Genomic DNA, 27,504 nt, shown 5'->3' with positions numbered 1-27,504 from the left:
AATGGTCTATCCATTTCCTGGCTTCTGAAACTTTCTACATTTTCCCTTAAGAAACTATAAATTTCAGGCACATTTGCACCATACATTTAAAGCAACATCATGCCACTTTAAACAGTTATGAGAAGAGCCTTCTGGATGAGACCAATGACCCGTCTAGTTCAGTATCCCGTTCTCACAGCCAGCTGCCTGTGGGGGATCCCACAAACATGACCTGAGCACAAGAGCACTCTCCAGCAGTTTCTAGCAACTAATATTTTCCCTGAGTGAGGCTCATCCATTAGACTATGCGTGTACTGATCCTTGCGTTGTCCCCAAATACTGGAAACTTAACTGGATAATTTGTGGTCATGGCTTCACTAAAGAAACCTGGGAACTGCAGTTTTTAAAGGGTGCTGAGTGTAGTTAGGATCAGCAGCATAGGTGCTGGGTGTGGTGCGCGTGTCCTGCAGCCAGCGGTGGGGTGCGCTGCATGGAGCCTCTCCGCCACCTCCCCCTCAGCTGTAGGGCGGCTGAGGGAGAGGTGGTGGGCAGATGCAAGTCCAACGCTGCCATTTTAGACAGTGTGGAGCATACAGACGCCCAAGCCACCACGTCACTCCCAGGAGAGACGCGTGGCTTGGGCATGCTGTAGGCCCCTGCGATGTGGTGCCCAGTGCCAGCCGTGTTTTGTAACCTTTGTGGATAGAACTAGAAAGTTTCGTGAGCTTAATTAAAAAAAAAAACTTAAAATTTTTGTCATTTTGTTACCCCCCCCTCAGTGATGACACTTGGGGTGACCCGCACCCCCTTCCCCCGCCACTGGCTAGGATATGTCTTTTGCCCTCACAGGACTAAAATTCCCAGAGATCCCCAGGAAGAGAGACTGGTTGTTAAACCACTCTGAGAATTGTAGTTCTGTGGGGAAATTGGGGTCTCTTAACAACTCTAAGCACTTTTAACAAACAACAGTTGCCAGGATTCTTTGGGGGAGTTCTCAAAGTGGTGTGGTAACTGCTTTAAATGTACAGTGCAGGTATAGCTTCTTAAAAGGTATCTGCCTGCATGCATATTATCTCCACTTTCTGAACAAAATTAGAATGGAATAATAGAATCATAGAATCTTTGGAAGTTGGAAGGCACCCAAGGGTCATCTAGTCCAACCCCCTGCAACACAGAAATCACAGTTAAAGCATCCATGACAGATGGCCATCCAACCTCTGCCTAAAAACCTACAAGGAAGGAGAGTCCACAACCTCCCGAGGGAGACTGTTCCACTGTCAAACAGCTCTTACTGTCAAAGTTCTTGCTATTTGTAAATTTACGTCTTTTTATGGTCACAGAACATGAGATTAATTTTGCAGTTCTAAGTACAAAACCTAGAGACAAACCTTTTTGCCAGAGTGGGACCTATTTGAGTGAGCAAAATGCATTGTTAATGCCTTATTTCTTCTCTCTCTCTCTCTCTCTCTCTCTCTGTGTGTGTGTGTGTGTGTGTTGCGTGTGTGTGTGTTGTGCTTTGAATTGCAGTTTGCTCCCAGGTAATTGTCTATAAAGACAGAAAATAACGGAGGTCCTTCACTCACTATTCACCTACTCCCTGAGACTTGGTTCAAACCAGTGCTTCCCATCTTGGCATCCAGCACACTGTTGCTGTTTGCTTAGCCCGACTTGCCATGGCTGTCACACCAGAGCCTGTGGGGCTGAGTTGCTCTAGCATGATTCTGTTTCTGCCCAAGTATAGAAATTCTGCATAGAAACCCCCCTGCCAATCTGCCAGGTGTTAAAATGAGTGCAGGGCACAAAATGTTCTTGTCTGAGGGGCATTCAGGCTTATCGGCTGCTGGTGTGGCCTTGTACCACCTTCAGTTGGTCACAACCAAAACAAAAATAATATGTTGCTGTTTATCTCCTTCCTAAAAAGTGTGCAGTTCTGGGTTCTAGCCAGCAGTTCCCTCTAAGCAGAACATTCTTCTCGTCCTCTCCTCAGGTGCCTTTTTTTCACCTGTCACTCCCATGGCCACTAAACAGGTTCAGTCCACATTAGCCTGTTTTTTGAGGAGGAGGGTTCCCCTGATATAGTTTTTCATGGGTTTTTTTTAGTGCTACAAACCATACTTTTCCCTTTGAGCATAGCATTTGGGTACAGTCCTGTTGGCCGTCACCAGCTGAGTTTGTTAAAGGAGTTTTCCCAATAGAGCTTGTAGGGCAGCAGCTGAAGAAGGCGCGCGCAGTTTGATCCATCTTTTAGATTTAGGGGAGCTAGTCTCAAACGTTTGTTGGGGGAGATATAGGTTTATTTGGGGGGATTTATTTGTCCTGTCTTCACACTTTTTATGATGGAGGACCGCTGTAGTCACCCCCAACGACACCTTCTCAAGATGGAGGGTGAGGGAACAGCTGCAGTCGCCTGTGGTTCCTGCGCAATGTTTGCCATCTTGCCAAAGGTTGCAGGCAGCTTTACCTGCAGCAATTGCCTGTTGATTGCCCTCTTAAAAGACAAAGTCCAGCAACTGGAGGAACGTGTAGCTACGCTCCAAAGAATTAGAGAGCTGGAGCTCTTCTTGGAAGCAACAGAGCACACCGTCTCCACCAAGGAGGAGACAGGGGACTCCCCTGAGGAGGCTAGTTCACCAACACAGGAGCCAGATATATGGAGAAACGTGACTCAAAGAAGTAGGAGGCCCAGGGTTCGCTCTGATTGTTTAGAAATACGCAATCGCTTTGAGGTCCTTTCCCCTAGCATGGAAGACGAAGAGCAGACTCCATTTGAGGACCTCTCCCTCATTACAGTCGATCAGGTATATGAAGACGAGCAGCAAAGGCAGTCCTCAGGGAATGTGCAGGCGACCTTGGAACGGACAGCTCACGGAAGAACCCCGACCAGACCTAAGAGGAGGCGTGTAGTGGTGATAGGGGATTCCCTACTGAGGGGAACAGAAGCAGTGATCTGTGGGCCTGACAAGATGTCTCGGGAAGTGTGCTGTCTCCCCGGGGCTAAGATCCAAGATGTAACTGAACGACTGCAAGGAATCATAAAACCCACTGACAAATACCCCTTCCTCTTGGTTCATGTGGGAACCAATGACACTGCAAGCAATAGCCTCCAGAAGATCAAAAGAGATTACGAGGCTCTGGGCAGGAAATTGAAGCAATTAAATGCACAAATTGTCATCTCATCTGTCCTCCCAGTTGAACGACGTGGCCCAGGGAGAGAGGGAAAAATAGTGGAAGTGAACAACTGGCTTCGCAAATGGTGTAAACAGGAACGGTTTGGATTCTTAGATCACGGAATGCAGTTTCTTGAAGATGGACTTCTGGCAAGCGATGGGCTGCACCTCACAACGGTTGGGAGGAATGTTTTTGCAAAAAATCTCAGAAACCTCATCAGGAGGGCTTTAAACTGACTAATGTGGGGGAGGGAGACAGTGCTCCTGAAGGTAGGAGTCTATCAATTGATGAAGATGATCATCCAAATGTCATAGACCGAATGGAGCAAACAGCATGCAGACCTAGTGGTGGGAGGAAAAAATCCTTAAATAAGAGACACGGGGGAATGATTAATGGACTTCAATGTCTGTACACTAATGCGCAAAGTATGGGAAATAAACAAGATGAGCTTGAGCTCTTGGTACAGCAAACTAAATATGACATAATAGGAATCACTGAAACCTGGTGGGATAAGTCCCACGATTGGAATGTAATAATGGAGGGATACAATCTATTTCAGAGAAACAGACCAGACAAGAAAGGAGGAGGAGTGGCGTTATATGTCAGGGATGTGTATACCTGTGAAGAGATCCAAGATTTAGAACCTCAAAGCCAAACTGAGAGCATTTGGGTCAAAATTAAGGGAGAGAAGAATAACAGTGACCTCATTGTGGGAGTTTACTATAGATCCCCAAGCCAAACGGAGGACATAGATGATGCCTTCCTGGAACAGATGGCCAAGCATGCAAAAGGAAGGGAGATAGTAGTAATGGGGGACTTCAATTACCCGGATATTTGTTGGATGTCAAACTCAGCCAAGAGCATAAGGTCAAACAGATTCCTCACTGGCCTTGCAGACAACTTCATTGTCCAGAAAGTGGGAGAAGCAACAAGAGGAACAGCCATTTTAGATCTGGTCCTAACCAATGTTGATGACCTGGTTAGTGGGGTAGTAGTGGAAGGATCATTAGGCGCGAGTGATCATGCTCTTCTGAAGTTTACTATACAGCGGAAAGGAGCAGCCAAGCATACTAGGACTCAATTTCTCGACTTTAAGAAAGCCGACTTCATAAAACTTAGGGAAGTGCTTGGTGAGATCCCATGGACAGTAATACTAAAAGGAAAGGGAGTTCATGATGGCTGGGAGTTTGTTAAGAGGGAGATAGTAAAAGCACAACTTCAGGCAATACCAATGAGACGGAAACATGGAAGGTGCCTAAAGAAGCCAGGGTGGCTATCTAAAGAACTTTTAACTGAGTTAAGATTAAAAAAGGATGTGTACAAAAAATGGAAAAGGGGGGAAACCACCAAAGAGGAATTCAAACAAATAGCCAACACGTGTAGACACAAAGTCAGAAAAGCTAAAGCACAGAATGAACTCAGGCTTGCTAGAGAGGTTAAAAGCAACAAAAAAGGCTTTTATGGGTATGTTCGTAGCAAAAGGAAGAACAAAGAAACAGTAGGGTCACTCAGAGGAGAAGATGGTGAAATGCAAACAGGGGACACAGAAAGGGCTGAACTCCTCAATGCCTTCTTTGCCTCAGTCTTCTCCGATAAAGAAAACAATGCCCGACCTGAAGAATTTGGAGCAAATGATTCAGCAGAGGAAACACAGCCCAGAATAACTAAGGAGATAGTACAAGAATACTTGGCTAGTCTAGATGTATTCAAGTCTCCAGGGCCAGATGAACTGCATCCAAGAGTATTAAAAGAACTGGCAGATGTGATTTCAGAACCACTGGCAGTCATCTTTGAGAATTCCTGGAGAACAGGCGAAGTCCCGGCAGACTGGAGGAGGGCAAATGTTGTCCCTATTTTCAAAAAGGGGAAAAGAGAGGACCCAAATAATTACCGCCCAGTCAGTCTGACATCAATACCAGGGAAGATTCTGGAGCAGATCATTAAGCAAACAGTCTGTGAGCACCTAGAAAGGAATGCTGTGATCACCAATAGTCAGCATGGATTTCAGAAAAATAAGTCATGTCAGACTAACCTGATCTCGTTTTTTGACAGAATTACAAGCCTGGTAGATGAAGGGAACGCAGTGGATGTAGCCTACCTTGATTTCAGCAAGGCATTTGACAAGGTGCCCCATGATATTCTTGTAAAGAAGCTGGTAAAATGCGGTCTTGACTATGCTACCACTCAGTGGATTTGTAACTGGCTGACTGACCGAACCCAAAGGGTGCTCATCAATGGTTCCTCTTCATCCTGGAGAAGAGTGACTAGTGGGGTGCCACAGGGTTCTGTCTTGGGCCCGGTCTTATTCAACATCTTTATCAACGACTTGGATGATGGACTCAAGGGCATCCTGATCAAATTTGCAGATGACACCAAACTGGGAGGGGTGGCTAACACCCCAGAGGACAGGATCACACTTCAAAACGACCTTGACAGATTAGAGAACTGGGCCAAAACAAACAAGATGAATTTTAACAGGGAGAAATGTAAAGTATTGCACTTGGGCAAAAAAAATGAGAGGCACAAATACAAGATGGGTGACACCTGGCTTGAGAGCACTACATGTGAAAAGGATCTAGGAGTCTTGGTTGACCACAAATTTGACATGAGCCAACAGTGTGACGCGGCAGCTAAAAAAGCCAATGCAATTCTGGGCTGCATCAATAGGAGTATAGCATCTAGATCAAGGGAAGTAATAGTGCCACTGTATTCTGCTCTGGTCAGACCTCACCTGGAGTACTGTGTCCAGTTCTGGGCACCACAGTTCAAGAAGGACATTGACAAACTGGAACGTGTCCAGAGGAGGGCAACCAAAATGGTCAAAGGCCTGGAAACGATGCCTTATGAGGAACGGCTAAGGGAGCTGGGCATGTTTAGCCTGGAGAAGAGGAGGTTAAGGGGTGATATGATAGCCATGTTCAAATATATAAAAGGATGTCACATAGAGGAGGGAGAAAGGTTGTTTTCTGCTGCTCCAGAGAAGAGGACACGGAGCAATGGATCCAAACTACAAGAAAGAAGATTCCACCTAAACATTAGGAAGAACTTCCTGACAGTAAGAGCTGTTCGACAGTGGAATTTGCTGCCAAGGAGTGTGGTGGAGTCTCCTTCTTTGGAGGTCTTTAAGCAGAGGCTTGACAACCATATGTCAGGAGTGCTCTGATGGTGTTTCCTGCTTGGCAGGGGGTTGGACTCGATGGCCCTTGTGGTCTCTTCCAACTCTATGATTCTATGATTCTATGACTAGAGTAAGTTGAAGAACCGCATGTGCTGTGGATCCATAGAACTACACTATCACTTCAGTCAATTTACTTTGCCATATTTTCCCAGTAATGATTGCTTTGTCATGTGATGGTCGAGTCTTCCATCAGGTGACAGCAGTCCACATTCCGAGAATTGCATGCACAAACTAAGCTTTTATTACACATTAAATAGCAAACCAATGGCTTATCTCAGTGTATCCTGATTTAAGGTAGTTAGGTTATGTATCAATCCATTTTTTTGTCTTTGCCATTTATTGCAAAGAGTTAGCCGCTTTCTTCTTTAGCCAGTATAAAATGTTGTTGTAAACATGCATATGCTTATGATGTGTACATGCAGTATTTTCGCTGTAATCTGAATCTTTTTTAAAAAATAACCCACCCCCCACCCCCCGCACATACTACTAGACCACATTAAATGTTTATAGAGTAGTCATAAAATTATACTGAGGATTTTTATAGATTTTGAATAGCCAAACTTTATCAAATATTTAGAATCAGTTAAGATCCTCGTGCTTTGCAATTTGGAAGTAAAGATAAAGTAATTGATAATATCTTATTTGTTTTCCCAAATTGGATGTTTTGAAGTTTGATCTTTCAGCAGCAGGCCAAGTTTGTATTTTCAGTTGTAGAAATTGTGGAATTATATTTGGAGTGTTTGTAAATCTGGATAGCATCTAATGAAGTGAATGAATGTGAATGAAGTAATATACCCAAGAGTGGATATCTAGATGAAAAATGCAGGAGATAATTTGGGCATTGAAGCTGTACCTTCTGCTTTATGAAGTTGGTTTGGAAGTGGGGTATTTGAAAGTAATCATCATCATCAGGGTATTTAGTGCTGTTCGGTCCTGAAAATAGGAGTGTGTGTTGTTGTTTTTTAAAGGTACCTTAATATAACAGACATCTGAAAATCCTACTAATAGGCATATAGGGTTGCTGCTCTGTATAGGGTTTCTAGTATGTGCAGCAATGTCTGCTGTAAGTGGTATATTACTTTAGAAGGGTACAAAAAGGCATTTCAGTGCACAAGACAACACTGCCTGTGGAAGTGTACCCAGACAACCTTTGCTTCCATTTATCAAAGCACTCTGCTTCCAATTCATGGCAGGTGGCACAGTAAATAGTAGAGGGGTGAAGGTTATTTTGTACTCAGACAATTTCATTAAATGAAATGATTTTAAAGAACAACAACAGCGAAGAAATGTGGACTCTAAAGTGCAGGGCAAAAAAATCTTAGTCTCAATTAGGAAGTACTAAACTTTTTTAAAAAATCACAAGACCTAGAGATTTCATATTATATTTGTCCTATAAAATATGAAACATGAAGAGCTGAAAATCTTTTTAAATATAATCTTGCACTTGGTAAATGCCTGCCCACATACAGATTAAAGTTGAGTTTTAAATCCTTTAAAAACTCAATTTCAGTTAAGATTTGAAAGTTTCTTAGAAACTTCATTTAGTACAAATGTTCAAAGCATAAAAAGAAATTAAAGTAGATAACAATCAATAAGATGGAACCATTTAATACGATGGATAAATTTGGAGGACCAACAGTGTCTTAATCTGGACAGCTAACATTTTGTTGCTGATGGCTGAAACAAAACCATGAGAGTCTGGAATAGTTTTGCACAACTAATTTGTCAGTAACAATTATCTGTTCTATAGACCCAGAAATGCAAAGACATGCATACATAGTACCTCTTTGGATTTATAGTAATTAGAGACAATAAAATGGATCTCATCAGCACATACAGTTTTAAGGAAGTGAGAAATTAAGAGAATTTACATCTTTCATCTACCACATTTGCTGGCAGTATAGACTTACATAAATTCCTACTCTGATCCTATTTTGAGAACTTGGCTATCACCTGGAAAGTAAATTTAAGTATTAATAGGGTGCAGAGCTGTATGTGTACCTTTCTCAATTTTCATTGCACTGTCCCAACCAAAAAGCCTCCAAGATGATTATGCTATGAAGCCAAGAATCCACTCACATTTACACCAGTCTTTTGACCATGTCACATCACTCAGTCGAAACCATTATTGCTTTGTAACACTACAGAGGTGCTTTCAAGATGACTGAACACTAATTGGTAACACACGAACACATTTAATAATCCCCCCACCTATTCTGCGTAGCTCCAATTTGGATGTTTCTGAGAAGGTATGGCAATAACCAAAAACACACATCCTTGTATCTGTGTTCCATAGAACCTTGAGAACACTTGGAAATTCTGATCGCTTGGCAACACTGACCTCCTTTTTTTACTACATTTGCTAATGATGTCCAGACATCAGATGCTGGGGTTGCTGTTGTGGGAAGTAACATTTGGATGCTATGATCACCTGTTAGCAAGGCTACATGGAACAAGACTATGGAGGAGGAAGAATGTCACTTGCCTTGTCCATGTATTCTTTCTCTCTCTCCAAATAATAGACATTGCCAGAGTGTTGTGGAAGCAGATGATGAAGTGGTTCCCACACCACTGCAGTAATGTCTGGATTGGATCAAAGAATTGTAACATGTGAGGACTTAATATGTTCTTCCAAAGGTAGCTATTGATGATGAGTGTAAGAACATCCAGTTGTAGCGTTGAGAAACATGTAGCTTAAATAATCTGTACTGAAATGTATTTAATTTCAGTTAATATATTTCAATAAGGATTAATTAACTTGCAGTTAATTCTATTGTAGCATTCTCATAAATATAAAAAGGTAAAGGTAAAGGGACCCCTGACGATTAGGTCCAGTCGTGACCGACTCTGGGGTTGCGGCGCTCATCTCGCTTTATTGGCCGAGGGAGCCGGCGTACAGATTCCGGGTCATGTGGCCAGCATGACTAAGCCGCTTCTGGTGAACCAGAGCAGCACACGGAAACGCCGTTTACCTTCCTGCTGAAGCGGTACCTATTTATCTACTTGCACTTTGACGTGCTTTCGAACTGCTAGGTTGGCAGGAGCAGGGACCAAGCAACGGGAGCTCACCCCATTGCGGGGATTCGAACTGCCTACCTTCTGATCGGCAAGTCCTAGGCTCTGTTGTTTAACCCACAGCGCCACCCGTGTCCCTCTCATAAATATACATGGGTGAAAATGAACTCTCTAGTAAGGTTGCCTTAGAGGGCAATCCAAACCCTGACCACCAGGGTCAGGGCTCAGTAGCCACATCCATACCTCTACTGTTGCAGAAACCAGGATGGAAGGTGGGGAGCAAGAAAAAATGGCCCGTTGCTGTACCAGCTCCTTGACTCACCAGCCAAGGTAGTGAAGAGACCTGGATCAGGCCCATTGCCAGCAAATACTGTGCCCACAAACAGCCTGTTTTGAGGGTTTCTACTGGCAATAGCTTTCACCTGTCTGCCGTTTAGCTGGGTGCATTTGGTTTCCTTCACCAACACAGCCAGAGCAGAGGGACACCGTACCCCATTTGCTTTATTGCCAGGTTCATCAGATACAGAGAAATCTTGAAGTCAGCTACCAGATTAGTTATAAAAACTCTACATTTGGGACTTTTTATTACTGGCAATTCATGGACACTGAACAACTTGTAAATATAGAACTCACTTTTGACAAATCCATGGCATTCTCTAAATTCAGTTCCCTATTAATTAGACCATTTTCACCACAAACAAATGCCATCTGCGGAAGGGGCATTTGAGTTCTCCCATGCCAAACATGCTACTGAGGGAAAGGGCTTTGAATCTCTCTAACAACAAATTTTCTGCACTTTCCCCCAAATGTTCCCAAGATTGAGACAAATCAAGAAGGAGCAAGGATCAAGTAGATTAAAATAGTGCAGGAGGGGCAGAGGTTCATGAGACCACAGAATGCTTTTAAGGTGCCAGTACAAAAAGCTTCTGGAGAAAATATGGTTTTCCATTGATCCCAGGCACTGATCCCTGACTCCAATCAAGACAGATACACACACACATATTTAAGCTTCTGCTTTCAAATGTCTGTGTCTCCGTTGAAACCTCCCTCCCTCCTGCCTTCCTTCCTTGCTTTTGAAAATCCATAAACCAGAGCATTGCTTTTATCTTGGTGGGAAGGTGACGGGTTCATTTTGTTGTCTGCACCAGGAGATGGCATTTAAAACCACATACGAGGTTAGTTTCGAGCTTTCTTCCTTCTGTAAATGTGCACAGTTGTGATTCTGTAAAGCTAAAATAAACAAGACAACTCATCCTTTCATTTTGTAGTTGTTTCTACATAGAATTATGTTTTTCTAGCTTTCTAGAGTTTTGCAGGTTCCAGTTATCTGATATACTTTTGATCCTCAAGAGTTTGACACTGATTTTCAGTAGGGCACGCCGAGGTTGAACCGAGGACTGTACCTCATCCAGATGATTTACTCATAACAAACCTTGCCTTCTGGCACTTGTATCACAGCTGAATACTGTTAAACTGGATTCATCATTTCATTTGTTTCTGACTGCTCTATAATGTTTACATATCTTGCATATTAGTTTAAATCTTGCAGGGAGTACTGACTGAGGTTAAATCCTCCCACACAGAGTTCTTTTTCATTTCTTCATCTTGCTAGAAAGCATTGAACTTTTATAAGAGTTGAAATACTCTGAACCAAAAAGAGAGCGAAATCCTTGGGATAATTCAGTGGTTGAAAAGGGTTTGCATACAACCTCAACAGCAACAATGCTTTTCTCCATTTAACGGATAGAAATCTTCCTGCTAAAACAGTTGATGCTAATTGGTGATCAGATAATCCAAGGGTGCCTATGAGTGACTCATTATGAAACAATATTGCACTGTTCTTGTGGCTGTAAGTGCAATGGCTGTGATCCAGCAATTCCTAATGTGTGTGTGTTCTTCCAAGGTGACAGTAGAGGACCTTTGATCATTTGGCCCATTTCAGCCAAGTCATGCCCACCTGGCCTGCATCTGATGTCATATTATGTCAAGTGCAGAGCAGATCAAGCCGTGACTCAGCCCAAAGGGGATTTGTAAATGCCAGTGATTAGCTGATTGCCAGGATTTTGTGGGTTGTACCTTTGCTCTCAGAGCTTGATTTTAAACTGTTCAGACAAAACTGGCGTCATTGTGACAAAATGGGTCTCCTAACATCAAATTTGGCTGCTGGGGGTAATGATCTGGCCTACTGGTGAAATCCAGTTCCCCAGAGTTTCTCAGCTATCTTCAAACAGAAGATGACTGGTAGATACATACACTTGACCTGGAATCTTTCACTTCATAAAAGATAGTGGATCACGCCAAATGTCTTGAACACTTTCTTGTTGAAGCAATGGTTGCCATTTCTTATTACCTTTAATAAAGAAAGATCCAGCATAGAACTTGGTTTTGCTCTAAGACCTTATGAGTTTCTCTACCACTGACCAACAGAGATGAAATGGCAGCGCAAGGAACCAGCTGTAGGGTTTCTCAATCATCATGCTCTTTCTTGTGAACCAGTGATAACTAGGATTATGCTAGTGGTGTGGGAATACAGTCCTGCATGGGAGAGAATCTTATTGTTGGAAATAATGTAGTCCCTGCGAGATGGACATTAGCCATAGTCTTGCCACCACCAGATCTTCTCTGCCACTGCATTGTGGAATAGTAGTAAAAGGTTAACTCTTTACTCATTAATGGGTTGGGCAAAGGAAAAGAAAAACAGAAATGGTAAAGCCTGAGTTTTTCTGCCCTCCCCAGTTTCCGCCTTCCTCAACTGGGGATTGCAAGTTTGATCATATGTAATGTGAAATATGGGTGGGCTTGTCAAGGGCGAAGACTTAAAAGCATGTAAGACATGGTAATTATCTGACTCTTGAGTCAGAAGTTACTACTGACCCACTCCTACTAGCACAATAATCAGATAATGATCCAGTGCTGTTTCATAAAAGTGTCCTCTGTTTGAGCCTGTTAACATGCTTCTTTGTCAGTGGAATTGAAGCAACTCCTGGGCTGCTACTTCACGTATTTACTATTTAATTCCCTAACTTGCACAAATTGTTAACCTCAGATTAGACAGACACTGGCTCTTTATAACAGACAACCAGACTGCAGCTGGTACATGGCTGGGGTTGAATATTTATTGAATCACTTTTCATGTTTGTTTAAAATAGTGGCAAGAAAGAAACCAGGAGCCAATTACTCAGACTTCATATCACCACCTGTTAAAGACCTTATCCCTTGTTTTTTAATTGAAGTGGTGGATGAGGGGAATCTTGCTATCTGCCCCCCACCCAATCCCAAAATACACTCTTTCCTGGAGATTGTCAAATCTCTTGGAACCATTGGTAGTCTTAATTTTACTGGTTGAGAGATTTAACATAAATTTGAATTACTTCTACTTAGATATTTATGTGCATTTTAACTTGCTGTTATGTACTGAGTTGAATAGGATCCAAACTGCAGCAGTCTGATTGGTCCTAGAACAATAGGATCCAAAAGGCAGCAGTCTGATTGGTCCTAGAACAATAGGATTCAGAATGCAGCAGTCTGATTGGTCCTAGAACAATGCAGCAGTATGATTGGTTGGCAGGAACTACCCAATCATGCTCCAGATAGAAGTGAATCCACAACCTGATTGGCTTACAGTAGAATTCCGGAATTAGCCAATCATGTGCAGCCCATTGTGTAAATAATGTATATAAAGCAGATACTTTGAGGGGACATTCATTCATTCCTCCTCACCACTATGAGCTGAATAAAGAGCATGAAATCACTTCGCGACTCTGAGTATATTTCACTGGCGACGAAGGTGGGATCCCGCTGAGCTGACTGCCACACACAGCACCGCAGCACCGCCACCTGCCGCACCGCTGCCTCGCACCGTGTATCCAGGCTTCAGCTCCGGGACACAAGGAACTCAGAATGGCAACCGACAACAGCTTCTCGCCATTCAATCCAGCATCTGGAGACTGGGAAGCGTACGCCTCCCGTTTCACCTTCCTCCTAGAAGCCAAAGGGATCACCGACGAAGAAGACGCCAAGAAGAGGGCGATATTCTTCAGCGTCTGCGGAGAGGAGACGTTTGAAATCGCCCGGGCTCTCCTTGCGCCTGAAGACGTCGCTACTGTTCTATACAAAACAATAATGGAACAGCTGAAGGGGCACTTTTCGCCGCAGCCCTCAGTGGTGGCTCGTCGAAATGCCTTCTACGCAAAGCGGCAAGCCCCTGGGGAAACCATAACTGGGTTTGTGACCTCTCTCCGCCAAGCCGCCCGGTTCTGCAACTTCTCAGAGCTGGAGAACATGCTTCGTGACCGCCTCGTCGGTGGCCTGAAGGATGAGAAGCTGCAACGACGCCTCTACGCTAAGAAGGACCTAACGTTCCAGGTCGCTCTGGAGGAGGCCCTGGCAACGGAAGCTGCCGAGAGGTTGACGCAAGAGGCACGGCCGAGCCAGCTGTCCCAACCGAGGGTCCACCACGAAGACCTCACCGACGACTCAGGATCCGACAGGGAGGAGGTGCACCGAGTACAGCAGCGCACTCAAGCAGCCCACATACCACAGCTGCCTCGACGAGAAGGAGGGAACTGCGCAAGCTGTGGAGAAAGTCACGAGAGGAGGACCTGCCGTTTCCGCAACGCAGAGTGCAGGCAGTGCAGAAAATTGGGACACATCGCCCGGGTGTGTCGGGCTCGGCCCACCCGACGCCAGGCATCAGATGACCAATCCAAGAGCCCCAGGTCCCGGGGCCCAACGCACCAAGGCAACTCGACAGAGCTCACGGACTTCCAGGTATACCAGTTGCCCCACCCCAACGTAGAGAAAATTTATGTTGACGTACAGATAGAGGGGGCCCCATGCCGCATGGAGCTTGACACGGGTTCAACTCTATCCATAATCTCGGCAAGGACCTTAAGGAAACTGTGTCCTACTGGGGGTCCCAAACTCAGGCCGGCCCCATTCACCCTCCGGGACTTCCAAAAACGTAAGGTCCCCACAATGGGGGTGGGGACCTTCAGGGTGCAATACCGAGGGCGGACGCGGCAACTGGACTTGCTTGTGGTCAAGGGCCCCTACATTAGCTTACTGGGATTGGCATGGTTTGGACCACTGGGGCTAGCCGTCACCGGGGTGAACCACACTAGCTTACAAGTGGACGTGGACGCCATATGCAAGGAATTTCCGGGGGTTTTCGATGGGAAATTGGGACAGTATACGGGCCCCCCCATTGCTCTACAGCTTGACCCCGCAGTACGACCGGTCAGGCTCAAGGCCCGCCGGGTCCTGTTCGCCCTGAAACCCCGTATAGACGAGGAATTGGACCGGCTCGTGGAGCAAGGAGTGCTGGAGCCGGTGCCTAATGCCCCCTGGGAAACCCCAATCGTCACGCCCGTCAAGCCTAATGGTTCAGTCCGCATCTGCGCAGACTACAAATGTACCATAAACAAGGCCCTCACGGCCCATGCATACCCAGTGCCAGTGGTCAGCCATGTTCTTGCCACCCTGGCTGGGTCGAAAATTTTTGGCAAGCTGGACTTAGCCCAAGCATATCAACAGCTGCCAGTAGATGAGGCCACAGCAGAGGCACAGACGATTGTGACGCACAGAGGAGCATTCAGGGTAAAGCGGCTGCAATTCGGTGTCAGCGTGGCACCAGGCATATTCCAGAATCTAATGGACTCTCTACTTTAAGGGATTCCTGGCGTCACCCCCTTCTTCGATGATGTGTTGATTGCCGGGCCCACACCAGAGGAGTTTGAGGACCGCCTCCGCACCGTTCTGCACCGTTTCCAGACGGCGGGTCTCAAGGTGAAGCGGGAAAAATGTCTACTAGGAGTGCCTCAGGTCGACTTTCTGGGATTTATGGTGGACGCAGAAGGGGTCCACCCGACTGGGGACAAGGTACGGGCCATTTGTGATGCCCCAGCGCCCAAGAACAAGACTGAACTTCAGGCCTTCTTGGGACTATTGAACTTTTACCATTCCTTCCTTCCCCACAAGGTGGCGGTAGCAGAGCCCCTACACAGACTCCTGGACAAGCGGGCCCCTTGGGTGTGGGGCCAGCGCCAGGAGGCCGCATTCCAGGCAGTCAAGGACTTGCTTGTCTCAAACTCGGTCTTGGCACACTTTGACGAGAGGCTGCCGGTGGTGCTAGCATGCGATGCCTCGCCCTATGGAATTGGCGCTGTCCTGGGACACCAACTCCCGGATGGAAGAGAGGTACCGGTGGCATACTTTTCCCAGACACTCAACGCAACCGAGCGGAACTACTCGCAAATCAACAAGGAGGGTCTGGCAATCGTGAAGGGAGTAAAAAAATTCCATGATTTCTTGTACGGGCGGCCCTTCACCGTGGTGACTGACCACAAGCCGTTGCTTGGCTTATTTGCCCCTGAAAAGCAGACCCCCCAAGTGCTGTCTCCTCGCGTCCTCAGGTGGTCAATTTTCCTTGCCAGCTACCAGTATGCACTGATTCACCGTACGGGGAAGGCGATGGGCCATGCGGATGCCCTCAGCAGGCTACCACTACCGGAAACAGGCCCCGACCCAGCACCTGCACAAGAGGTTATGAGCCTGGAGCTGCTTCCCGACCGCCCCATTCAGGCACAAGAAGTTGCACACCATTCCAAGAAAGATAGGGTCATCTCCCGGGTCCTGGACTGGGTGTGGAGGGGATGGCCCAGCAGCAGCCCCAGGCCAGAATTCGCCGGCTACACAACCCGCAAACATGAACTGTCGTTCCACAAGGGGTGCCTGTTATGGGGAAGCAGGGTCGTTGTTCCCCAGCCCCTCCGCAAAAGGGTCCTCACAGCCCTACACGAGACACACCCAGGGGTAGTAAGAATGAAGGCCCTTGCCAGGAGTTATGTGTGGTGGCCGGGGATCGACGGAGAGATAGAGGCCTGGGTCAAACACTGCCAGGCCTGCCAAGAATCCCGCCCAGATCCCCCAAGGGCCCCAGTCCAGTCCTGGGAGTCCGCCCGAGCACCATGGTCACGCCTGCATGTGGACTTCGCTGGCCCCTTTCAGGGGAAAACATTCTTCATAGTGGTGGACTCCTACACCAAATGGCTGGAAGTCGCACTGGTACCGTCCACTTCTATGTCCGCAGCCATCCGGGTACTACGCAGGCTGTTTGCAACCCACGGGCTCCCTGACACTCTCGTCTCAGACAACGGGACTGTATTTACGTCAGGAGAATTCCAAACCTTCACAGCGCAGAACGCCATCCGCCACATCCGTTCGGCGCCATTCCATCCTGCCACCAATGGCCAAGCAGAACGCATGGTGCGGACCACCAAGGACACCCTTCGCCGCATGACGCAAGGGGATTGGGAGTACCGCCTTGCCACATTCCTTCTAGCACAGCACAGCACCCCCAGCTCAACAACTGGCCGGAGCCCCGCTGAACTACTAATGGGTCGGCGCCTTGCAATCAGATTGGACCGCATTCACCCCGATAGAGCTCAGGATGAGGTAGTGGTGGGGGAAGGCAGGAACCCCCGGACCTTCGAGGCCCAGGACCCAGTGTACGCAAAGAATTTTGGGGCAGGCCCAGCATGGGTACCCGCCACAGTCACCAGGGTCACTGGCCCCGTGTCGTACGAGGTGCTAACAGATGGGGGGCAATGCTGGCGCCGCCACTGCGACCAGATACGGCGACGATTCCCGGGAGAAAACCAGGAGGAGGAAAGGTCAGAGGAGTCCCAAGGGAACAGAGGGGCAGTGAGGCCCATAGAGCACGAGGGGCCAGCAGGAGAAGCAGAATCAGTAAATACAGAGAGGACCTGCGAGGCCGGAAGGACACCGGAACCAGAACCACGACTGAGCGAGCCGGTTGCGCCAGACCAAATAGCCCCATCACAGCCAGCATCCTTGGAACACGAGCCAGAACCTGAACCCCGGACCAGGGAACACCCCAGGCCGCAACGCACACGTAGGCCGCCAGCGTACCTCGAGGACTATGAATGCGACCTCCCGGGCAGGACTGGAACTTAGAGGGGAGGGGTGTTATGTACTGAGTTGAATAGGATCCAAACTGCAGCAGTCTGATTGGTCCTAGAACAATAGGATCCAAAAGGCAGCAGTCTGATTGGTCCTAGAACAATAGGATTCAGAATGCAGCAGTCTGATTGGTCCTAGAACAATGCAGCAGTATGATTGGTTGGCAGGAACTACCCAATCATGCTCCAGATAGAAGTGAATCCACAACCTGATTGGCTTACAGTAGAATTCCGGAATTAGCCAATCATGTGCAGCCCATTGTGTAAATAATGTATATAAAGCAGATACTTTGAGGGGACATTCATTCATTCCTCCTCACCACTATGAGCTGAATAAAGAGCATGAAATCACTTCGCGACTCTGAGTATATTTCACTTGCTAAGCTACAAATACCCCTAAATGCCCTCAAAGTACACTGTAGATGTCAGAAGCAGGCAGAGGTAAGGCTGATTGAGTTTGTTAGGCTGAGTAGCAAATTGCATCTTTGTCTTACTGTAAAATAGTAGCAATTTAAAGACCTAGATCTAATGTAATTTCAGCCTTTATTCTGCTGCTTTCTGGGATTCTCCTTCTCAGGTAACGGTGAACATTAATAAAGTGTGCAAATACAGTGGTACCTCAGGTTACATACGCTTCAGGTTACATATGCTTCAGGTTATAGACTCCGCTAACCCAAAAATAGTGTTTCAGGTTAAGAACTTTGCTTCAGGATGAGAACAGAAATTGTGCTCTGGCAGCACGGCAGCAGCAGGAGGCCCCATTAGCTAAAGTGGTGCTTCAGGTTAAGAACAGTTTCAGGTTAAGTACGGACCTCCGTTACGAATTAAGTACTTAACCTGAGGTACCACTGTAGGCCACAAAATATTGTACAAATAACATTGTAATGTCAGTTATTCTTTAAGGACATGCATTTATCTCTTTCTGACTGGGCAGATCCTCAGTGAAAGTGATCACATATTGTGGGAAAGGGAAATCTGGGGTGAGTGGGTGTATCTGAAACTCTGGAGTGATTTATTGGAAAGAGAAAATGGCCCTCAGCCAGATCCCAGAACCTCCTTTTATCCCTGTAGATTTTCTGGGAGAAGGACAAAATGATCCCTAGTGAAGAATAAAATGTCCACACCCATTGTCTGTGCCCAAAGATGTATTGATGTGCAAATCTTAATTGCGCCACACATTTGTTGATAGTTTTTTGGAATGCATACAAATGGTATTTCAGTTGTAAGATGATATGAACATCTAAGTGTGTAACTAGAGCCAAGCTAGGGAGACGGAAATATCCTGTCCTGGCAAATTCTTGTGGGTATCCTCTAAAATACCAAGCCTGGCTGGAGATATTCAAAACCTGATGGTTTCCCAGAAGTACCAGTTAGTCTTTTAATTGGACTTTCCCTTTGAGTGCTGGCAGAGGCACAAGGTAGCTTTGGGAACAGTGCAATAATAATTTATGGAATGTGGTTAAATAATGGAGTAGGACACATAATATTTAGACCTTCCTGAAACTGCTCAGAAAACACATTTTAGATTCATATTTACAGCCACTGTCCCTAAGCATAACTGGAAGGAGGGTTTCATTTTTTTAATAATAATTTTAAAAATCCAGTTTCAGGAAAGATATTACCTTTTGAAATAATTGCAGGAACTCTTGCTGTTCAGTTTTCAAAGTTAAGTAAGTAGAAAGTCAATGTTTCAAAGACAGCTTCTGACATCGGCGCCAATTTTAACAAAATATGGGGGAAACTGGGCTAGCTTTAGTAATGAGTCAATATCTTTACCCCTCTAACTTCATGCCCAGTTTATTATTTATTTGCTGCTGCCACAGAAGTTGTCCAGTTAAGTTTATTTCCTCAGATGCATTTTTTCACATGGTTTGCCATCATGTTTTCCTCCCCGTGTAGGAATTGATTATGCAGCTCCATGGTAACTGCCATCACGAGGAGCCAATTACATAGGTAGATAGTGTTTAACACAGGCATAGGCAAACTTGGCCCTCCAGATGTTTTGGGACAATAGCTCCCATGATCCCTAGCTAACAGGACCAGTGGTCAGGGATGATGGGAATTGCAGTCCCAAAACATCTGGAGGGCTCAGTTTGCCTATGGCTGGTTTAACATGAACACGATGTGTGTGAAACTTTTAAGTATCTGGATTTTAATTTCCCTCTTCAGATAAGCAAGTCTCCTGTGTTTGTCCCTGGAGTTTGGGGGCCCTATGACTCAGCTATGGTGCCGGGATTCTGGCTAAACGAGGGAGGCCAGAGTGCTACAGGAAAGCTGGTGAGTTTGGCTTTCTCTTCACAGTAAAGGGTCTGAGTTAAAAAAAGAATCGCTGCTAAGCTCCAAATGTGCTGGGAGCTAGTGGGATCGTATGGACTGCAGTGGGAATCCCAGTAATTCTGATAAAGCTTACAAGCTAGCTGGGGCTAGTTGTGATAAGGGAACGTGTCCGTTCAAATCTTATAATCATCCAGTCATCTAGAACTGATGCATTACTGGTAGTTATAGAAGTTATAATGTTGGTTCCTCATAAGCCATGGGAAACTTTGTCCATGTTATCATGGTATGTCCTTCTGATTCTCAACAGAAGAAAGATTGAGGCAAAATAGCCTCTTCTCCCTACATCAGGAGATAAAGGAGCCAGAACAAATATTTGTATAGTTATTAACTTTTTTTAAAACCTGAGACATAAACTATTTAAAATAAAAGCATGAAAGTGCCCATGGGCCGCAGTTCCACCCATCCTGTTCTAATCATTTTTTTGCTCAGACTGTTCTGTTGGTAATGAACGTGCGCTAGGCTTTCTTACCAGGAGAGTTGCTGAGGTCAAGGGGTATGCATGAAACTTGGGTCATTTTAGATGGGGTGGGGGGCAGTTATATGTTAGTTTAATTACCTGGCTGCTTACCTTGTGCTTAGTGGAAATGAGTGGGGCAGAATTTCCAGCACTTTTAATTTGGAGAGCTGTGGTGGTGGTTGTTGTTTTTTGTGTGTGTGTGTGTCAATTAGCGCTTGCATTTATACTTGATAGTAAGGGAGTGTGTCCTGGAATGCTGAGAACAGCTAGCCCATTCTCAGGCATAGCGTCTTATTTCTCCAGCAGTAGGTGTGCAAGTCCCTGCTTGCGCTGTATATGCTGTTGTAGCTTGGACTGGCACATAGGATGAAGCAAGCCAGAAGTTAATTTCTGTGCACATCTTTTGAACGCATAGTTGCATAAAAAGCATGAAACAGGTCTGTGTGAGCCATGTAACTGGCTGCTAACATTGTAACCACACACAACTCAGCAATACACACAGTATATAGTTTTCCTTTACATTCACTAGAAAACCGGATTAAATACAGTTAAATTAGTTTTTTTAAAAAAGTCAAGACACATGAAACTCTTACTATATATTGTGGACTGATATGAACACTCATTTCTGTCTTACTTTTCTTTTCCCCCCAAAGATAGAGCATGTCGTCCAAGGACACGCTGCGTTCCCAGAGCTACAGACAAAATCTGCAGCCAGGTCACCATCCTTATTTCTTCATCATTTTACAGTCTGTCTTAGAAACAGCAGTTTGGCAGCCTTCCAGAAACTAGTTCAGCTGGAATGTTCCAGCTTAGCTGGGATGTGGGTTGGGCTGCTTCTCACCATATTAAGTTGTTTCCCTTTCCAAGCTGGCTTTTCAACCTTCCCATTCTGGAATACAATCGTTCTTGTTTTGAACACCTGAGGACTGATTCACGTGGGCATTTCTGACATGCTGATGTCACCAGAAGTTGACTTTTTCCAGCCATTTTGTCCTTGTAAAATACCCTTACGAATGTTTGGGCAGTCTGGGTTTCGACTGTTTATCTGGAGCTGTTTACCTGGACACAAATTTTGCCTTTGCAAAATAGCTTCACGTATCAAATTGCCACCGTAGAAATCATTTCTATAGTCAGCTTTCCATCTGAGCTTTTACAAATGTAATAATAGAGGTAATGCGAGAATAAAGTTGAAACTCTGGTCCTCTGAACATTCACCTTCAGGCTACAATGCTTTTGTCCTAATGCCAAATAGTATGCCTGGCCTTTTTGCTTTGCACATCAAAGACTTCTCTAAGTCAAGATCGGGTTTCCATGTAGGACAGCATATGCACCAAACCTTAGGCAGCCTCAGGCTAGCAGAATTTCACGTTTCAAACATGAAGGTGTTAAATACTAGGGGTGATGTATAACTTGAGCTACCTTGCTATTGGTATTTTGCTCTAGACATGAGTAGATGTCTAGAAAAAAAGAAAGGAACAAAGGCATTACATATGTTCATCCTGTGAGGTTGTTAAGTATAAGAGAAGAAAAAGCAACAGTGCAGCCATGTTAATTCTGCCAGCCTATTACATTGTGGTTTACATGCTGGAAATGATTGTGGTTCTCATCCTTCTATTAATCAGTGGCCAGCCAATCATTTTGCCACGTGTCTAATTCTTTTATTACTTAGAATTATATATTACTTTCATGAGCCCAGAGCAGGCAGCAACCATTTTAAAGCTGTAATATAATTAAACAAATTTACAATAAAACATTATATGGCTCTCTTCAGAACCATGTAACGTAATGGTGCATAGGGTTCAGTCATATAAAGGCTGTGAATAGTCAGGCCAAGTCATAGACCTTTTTCCCTGCCCAATTATTTCTGTGGACAGCCATGCCCAGAGATAAATTCAGGGGTTGGAATTCTTGCCTTGTGTTGCAAATGTAACATCCTCTCACGACATGTATTCCAAGACAGGAAATATGAATCTCCGTGATATCTCTATTTCTTAGCATAGTGAAAATAAGACAGAGAAGAAGCTCTTGCACTGCCAGCAAGTGCATTTGAGATGCTGCACTTAGTTCTGTCCAAAGATGCTGGACAGAAGTTTGTTGGTAAAGAGACTTATAGCACTTACTGTCACAGGCATGTGCCCAATTGCAGTTCTATAATGCTTTCCAGATGACTATTCTTTAAGGAAGTGAGTTTATAGTTGCAAACGTAGCAAACAAGTCACATAAAATTACCATCCTTTCTCTCTCTATATTACTTTGAACATCAAGTAGCTGTGTTGAATGGAAAGAAGCCATGAGTCATGGGTCCTGAGTAGCTAAGTTTGAACATTACATCTACGGTAGATCATGTTATACCCACCTGTTAAGGCACCTATGACCACTTTTGCAAGGTTGAGTCAGACATCTTTGCTGGGGGGCACAGAGGAAATTTTAGTCAGGCTTGGAATTTGCTAATTTATCCGAGTCAGAAAGTGAAAAGCAATGGAGAATCATACTCTAGTTAGTAAGCTTTTGGTAAATGATGGGAAAAGTGGCATTGTTTTGTTGCTGTTGTTGTTCCTAGTGCAATGGTGCCTTCAGTGATGGTCAGGGGTGCTGCGGGCAACACTGGCCTCTGTCCCTCTTTCCTTCCCTCCCTCCTCTGATTTCCTCTCACGTCTCTGCCTCCCAAAGGCTTGCATAGCTGTTCGTTGCAGCAGCTCAGGTTACAAGCTGCCCAGGCGAATGGTTCCTCTGGGGCTGGCCAAGGAGTGCTTCACAGGTCCCTGTGGGGCAGTGTGAGGAGGCACTTCTTTTGGGGGCAGATGGGGCAGCTCAGAGACCAGGGGCGACAGCCGTGGCTGCCCAGAGGACTCCCAAGGAGCGGGGAGAAGAGAGGAGGCTGAGGGAACCCTCCACAAGGGAGGGTGTTCAAAAAGGGGTGAGGGGCTGCCAGCTCGGCAGGCAAGGGGTGACATAACTGGGCTCCTGAGCCCCACAGGGGTGCCGCGGAAAGAATGTAGTTGGTCAAGGGAGCCGTGGACCCAAAAAGGTTGAAAACCTCTGTCCTAGTGCATAAAGGAGTTAATGTGTTAAGAATTTGAGCAGTCTGTAGTTCAAAACTTGCTGCTGTTATGAACTAAAACAGGAGATGATCTCCCACCAACAACTCCCATTCTACAACATAAGCATAGAAATGATGCGCATATAGCATAGCTGTAATAACAGAAGACTTGAGGTTCATGCTCTAGCATCTGTAGAGTATATTTGTTTTTGAAAGGGTATTCAGTAGCTTTGAGATGCTGAAGAGGATTTGCCAGTTGGATTAGAGAGTAATAGTCTGCATCAGCTGGGTGCCCTCCAGATGTTTTGGACTACAGTTAGCTCAATCTGCAACATGCTCACTGTGGCTGATGTGATTGTAGTTCAATACCACCAGGTTGGGGAAGGCTGGTCAACATGGCGTACTGTAAAACCATTTTATATTTTCATACCTATGTGAAGCTTTTCAAAGTAAACAGCCTACAGTGCTATATAAATCTTACATAGTTGTTGTGGTTTGGGGAAGTGGCCTCCTACAAACTGAAGTTTTGTTTTTCCTTAATTTCCTAAATGATTTAAACTCAAACTATCTAGTGACTTAAGATTAGGGCTATGATATTGCCGTGAGACAAGATATTCCCACCAGGTTTCCCCTATTCCTCCATCTCAATGGAAGCACGCTTTGCACACTTATTCTGGGGAAAGTACTCTTCTCCCTTCTGCTTGCCATCTTCCTCGTTGAAGGGCTATGGGCATAAAGAGACAAATGGAAACAAAATAAGGCTACTAAGGAATTGTAGTAACTTACAAAACTATTGCTGTGTTTTCCTCCACAAGTCACATAAAACAACCTTTAAAGTATGTGAATAATGATATGAATTAGTTATTTTAATGCTTTCCAAGTGCACTTCATTTTGAATGATATCCTCAGATAGCAAACACATGGTAAGCCCTAATTGAAACAATGTGCAGCTGAATGCTTAAATGCAGAATATAAATATACAGCTGCAAGGAGGTCATAAGTCAGAGTAGTAAACACATGCCAAATTCCCTCAGGGAGCTCATTAGTGCATGACTGAATATACATGCAGAGGCTAAATGAATATCACTATTTGGACCTCCAAAACTGAGACAATGACTAATCAATTGTAATTAGAGGAAGATGCTCTCCTATTGACCATCCTTTCTGAAAATGAAGTCTTCTCGGTACTCCCTGGAAGGCAAAACTAACAGTAGAATTTTATAAATCCATCCCTGATGTTTGTAAAAGCCTATTCCCAAGGTTTTTTCCTAGAGCTTTATAAAGTGTGGTAATAGTAGCATAGTTTTACTGGCATGTCAGTGCATGCAATCGAAGGCTAGATTGCAATTCCCATGGATTTCAGTAGGATTTGGCTTGTTTTCACTTTCTTTGGATTTCACCCTCTGGGTACATTCCAGAGAAAACTAAGCACACTTTTAAGTTCCACTGATATGAATGGAAATTAAGCACTCTGAGGATTCTCTGGATTGCACCCAAGGCTTCTGTTGCTGAGCGTGCTGTGTTTGCACTGTGCTTGCAAAATGCCATTAATATTCATGAGAAATTCCCATGATTTATTCCACGTGCAAACGTTCTGTGTTTAAATCCCATGCATGCAGCTAGCTCTCTGGTGATTTCACGAGATGTGGCAATTCTCAAGCTTGCCATGTAGGTGTAGCCGGAGAAGGGCTAGCCGTTGATCTATGTGGTCAGTGAGACTTAGCTGATGCTTTTGCAAGTGCCTGACTCAAATTAAATGAGATTAAACAAATGTGCTTGGGATCAGGATGCAAACCTCTTCTTAAGTGTTGCTATGATGAGATCCTAGTTCCACTTTTGATTCTTACCCATGCTGTTCAACAGTGCATACCTGAAAAGTAATATACTGTATTGATATTGTCTTCTCCTTCTCTTCACCTCCCTCTCCATATTTTAATTTGGCTTTGTAGGCCTTTTGATAATTTGTGTGTATATCTGTTTTAGGAGTACAGATCATGCAATATGTTCGAGGAATAACCTCTCTCCCACACCCCTTTTTCTTTTCTACTTGTTTTTCTTGCAGTGCTGAAAGTATATATACATACTTGAACGGTCACCTGGATCTGATTAAGAAATCTTTGCCTGTGGGTTTCCTCACTGTTGATTTACATGTTTGGCCAGATTTCCATGGCAACAGATCTCCCCTTGCAGATATTACACTAAAGGGCATGGTAAGAAACAGCCTGCCTTTGAAAATGGGTCAGAACAGAACAATGGGATAAAATGAGAGCTTGAAATGAGCATTTGTATTTTGAACATTACCATCCTTCTTTAATAGAAATCCCACTGAGTTTAGGGATTTTCCTTTCATTTGCTGCTGTTGAAATTGGAACTTTTTTGAGGATGCAAAAGTTCAGGATACTTCCCATATCATATGACTGAAACGTAAGGAGGTATGTTTTGACACATTTTAAATTTTTAATCACATTAGTTTTGAGCTTTGCACAGCTTCATACGTTTCTGTAGGACTGGCCAAGCAGCTGAAGTATAGAAAAGCGGCAAATTTCAGATGAGAAGGCACATTAACTGTTAGCAGAGAAAACAAAAAGAGTGCTATCCCATCTGAAAGGCTACTTTCCCATACTGTCCACTTCCTGCATCCTTATTTTGACCCATGAGCCATTAGGCCTGCACAAGTAATACCTTCTCTGCCAAAGCAGTTTGTTTTCTTCCAGAGAAAGCAATTACCGTATTTTTTGCACCATAACACTCACCTTTTTCCTCCTAGAAATTAAGGGGAAATGTCTGTGCGTGTTATGGAGGAAATGCCTACGGGTGGCATGCCTACGGATTTTCCTCCTCTAAAAACTATGTGCGTGTTATGGTCGGGTGCGTGCTGTAGAGCGAAAAATACGGTAAATGTTAAATCCACATTTAACATTAACAAGTGTAAACTCTTGTGCATTGTTTTTTTTTGTGGGGGTTCTTTCCCCAGTAGCCAATTTCGGGATGCCCAGGGAAGGAAGGAAGAAAACCCCATTGCACAAGTAATAATATAATAATTTATAATAATAATTTGTTATTTATACCCTGCCCATCTGGCTGGGTTTCCTCAGCCACTCTGGGCAGCTCCCAACAGAATATTACAAACACAATAAAACATCAATCATTAAAAACTTCCCTAAATAGGGCTGCCTTCAGGTGTCTTCTAAAAGTCAGATAGTTGTTTATTTCTTTGTCATCTGATGGGAGGGCGTTCCACAGTGTGGGTGCCACTACCGAGAAGGCCCTCAGCCTGGTTCCCTGTAATCTCACTTCTCACAGTGAGGGAACCGCCAGAAGGCCCTCAGAGCTGGACCTCAGTGTCCGGGCTGAACAATGGGGGTGGAGATGCTCCTTCAGGTATACTGGGCTGGGTCCATTTAGGGCTTTAAAGGTCAGCACTAACACTTTGAATTGTGCTCGGAAACGTACTGGGAGCCAATGTAGGTCTTCCAGGACTGGTGTTATACTGTCTTGGCAGCCACTCCCAGTCACCAGTCTAGCTCCCGCATTCTGGATTCCACTTGCTGGTGTTCCTTAGGCAAATCCCACCTATAAAGTATAATGTGACAATTAGAAGCAGCAGAATAAGGCAGGCTTGCACAACTCCCATCAGTCTCAGTCTGGGGCTGTTGGGTATTATAGTCCCAAACATCTGGAGAGGCACCAAGATGGATTCACAATAAAATGAACAGTTCTCTGTTTGTGAACCTATATACTGAATTCATTGGAAAGTATGTTGGATGTAGGGGATGGGGATGAGAATACTGTTTAAAAATGCAATTGACCAGGAAAATATCACCAGATTGATTTGTGTTATTGTTCATTAAACTGGTGACAATCTAAGTATGCAGTAGCCCATCTCAGGAGATGGAGGGAAAGTGCTATCCTATGACTGTTTGGGTGCAACTTGCAGCAACAAGCCTGGGACTCACTTTAGAACTTTGTTTAGCAAGAGAATTGGAAAATACTGAATTCTCATATCAGCAAGTTTTTCTCCTCTTTTTCTCTGCAGGTGGTTGGACTGACATTATCTCAAGGCCTGGATGATCTTGCTCTTATCTACTTGGCCACAATTCAGGCCATTGCAGTAAGTCACTGAAAACCGGCACTTTTACAATGCTTCCCTTCGTTATTCCCTTTAAAGAACTTAAACCAATGTTACTTCATCCCGTTCTCAACTGCAAAACTGGTTTGTAATTATGAATTTATTTACCAAGCAGACACGATAAAAAAGTAAAATTTCCAAGAAATTTCCTCTCAGAGTAAGTTCCCCCAGGATTTTGGAAATTTCATTCTTTTGTTCATATTAAAGATTGCTCGCAAA

At 44.7% G+C, this 27,504-nt stretch overlaps 2 protein-coding genes across 9 annotated transcripts in view; one reads left to right on the top strand and one right to left on the bottom strand.

Annotated features, from left to right (window-relative positions):
- Nucleotides 1-15,085, bottom strand: part of MYSM1 (Myb like, SWIRM and MPN domains 1) — a 286,494-nt gene extending 271,409 nt beyond the window's left edge. Inside the window, exon 1 of the mRNA XM_053392254.1 lies at nt 15,082-15,085. The gene's annotated coding sequence lies outside the window, so the exon portion shown is untranslated. The remainder of the gene's footprint in view (nt 1-15,081) is intronic.
- The window catches only part of FGGY (FGGY carbohydrate kinase domain containing), a 152,902-nt gene that overhangs the window by 76,251 nt on the left and 49,147 nt on the right, over nt 1-27,504 (top strand). For 6 of the 8 annotated variants that reach the window (XM_053392265.1, XM_053392261.1, XM_053392262.1 and 3 more), the window contains 4 exons: nt 19,492-19,599; nt 20,770-20,831; nt 25,219-25,366; nt 27,193-27,267. In XM_053392265.1, coding sequence (XP_053248240.1) covers nt 19,492-19,599; nt 20,770-20,831; nt 25,219-25,366; nt 27,193-27,267 — 393 coding nt within the window. The remainder of the gene's footprint in view (nt 1-19,491; nt 19,600-20,769; nt 20,832-25,218; nt 25,367-27,192; nt 27,268-27,504) is intronic. The other 2 variants (XM_053392264.1, XM_053392267.1) reach the window with 2 other exon arrangements.

This window comes from Podarcis raffonei, chromosome 6, assembly GCF_027172205.1.
Source record: "Podarcis raffonei isolate rPodRaf1 chromosome 6, rPodRaf1.pri, whole genome shotgun sequence".
In the NCBI taxonomy this organism is placed as follows: domain Eukaryota; kingdom Metazoa; phylum Chordata; class Lepidosauria; order Squamata; family Lacertidae; genus Podarcis; species Podarcis raffonei.
Note: the sequence above shows the minus strand (reverse complement) of the source record. Positions and strands in the feature narration are given on the sequence as shown.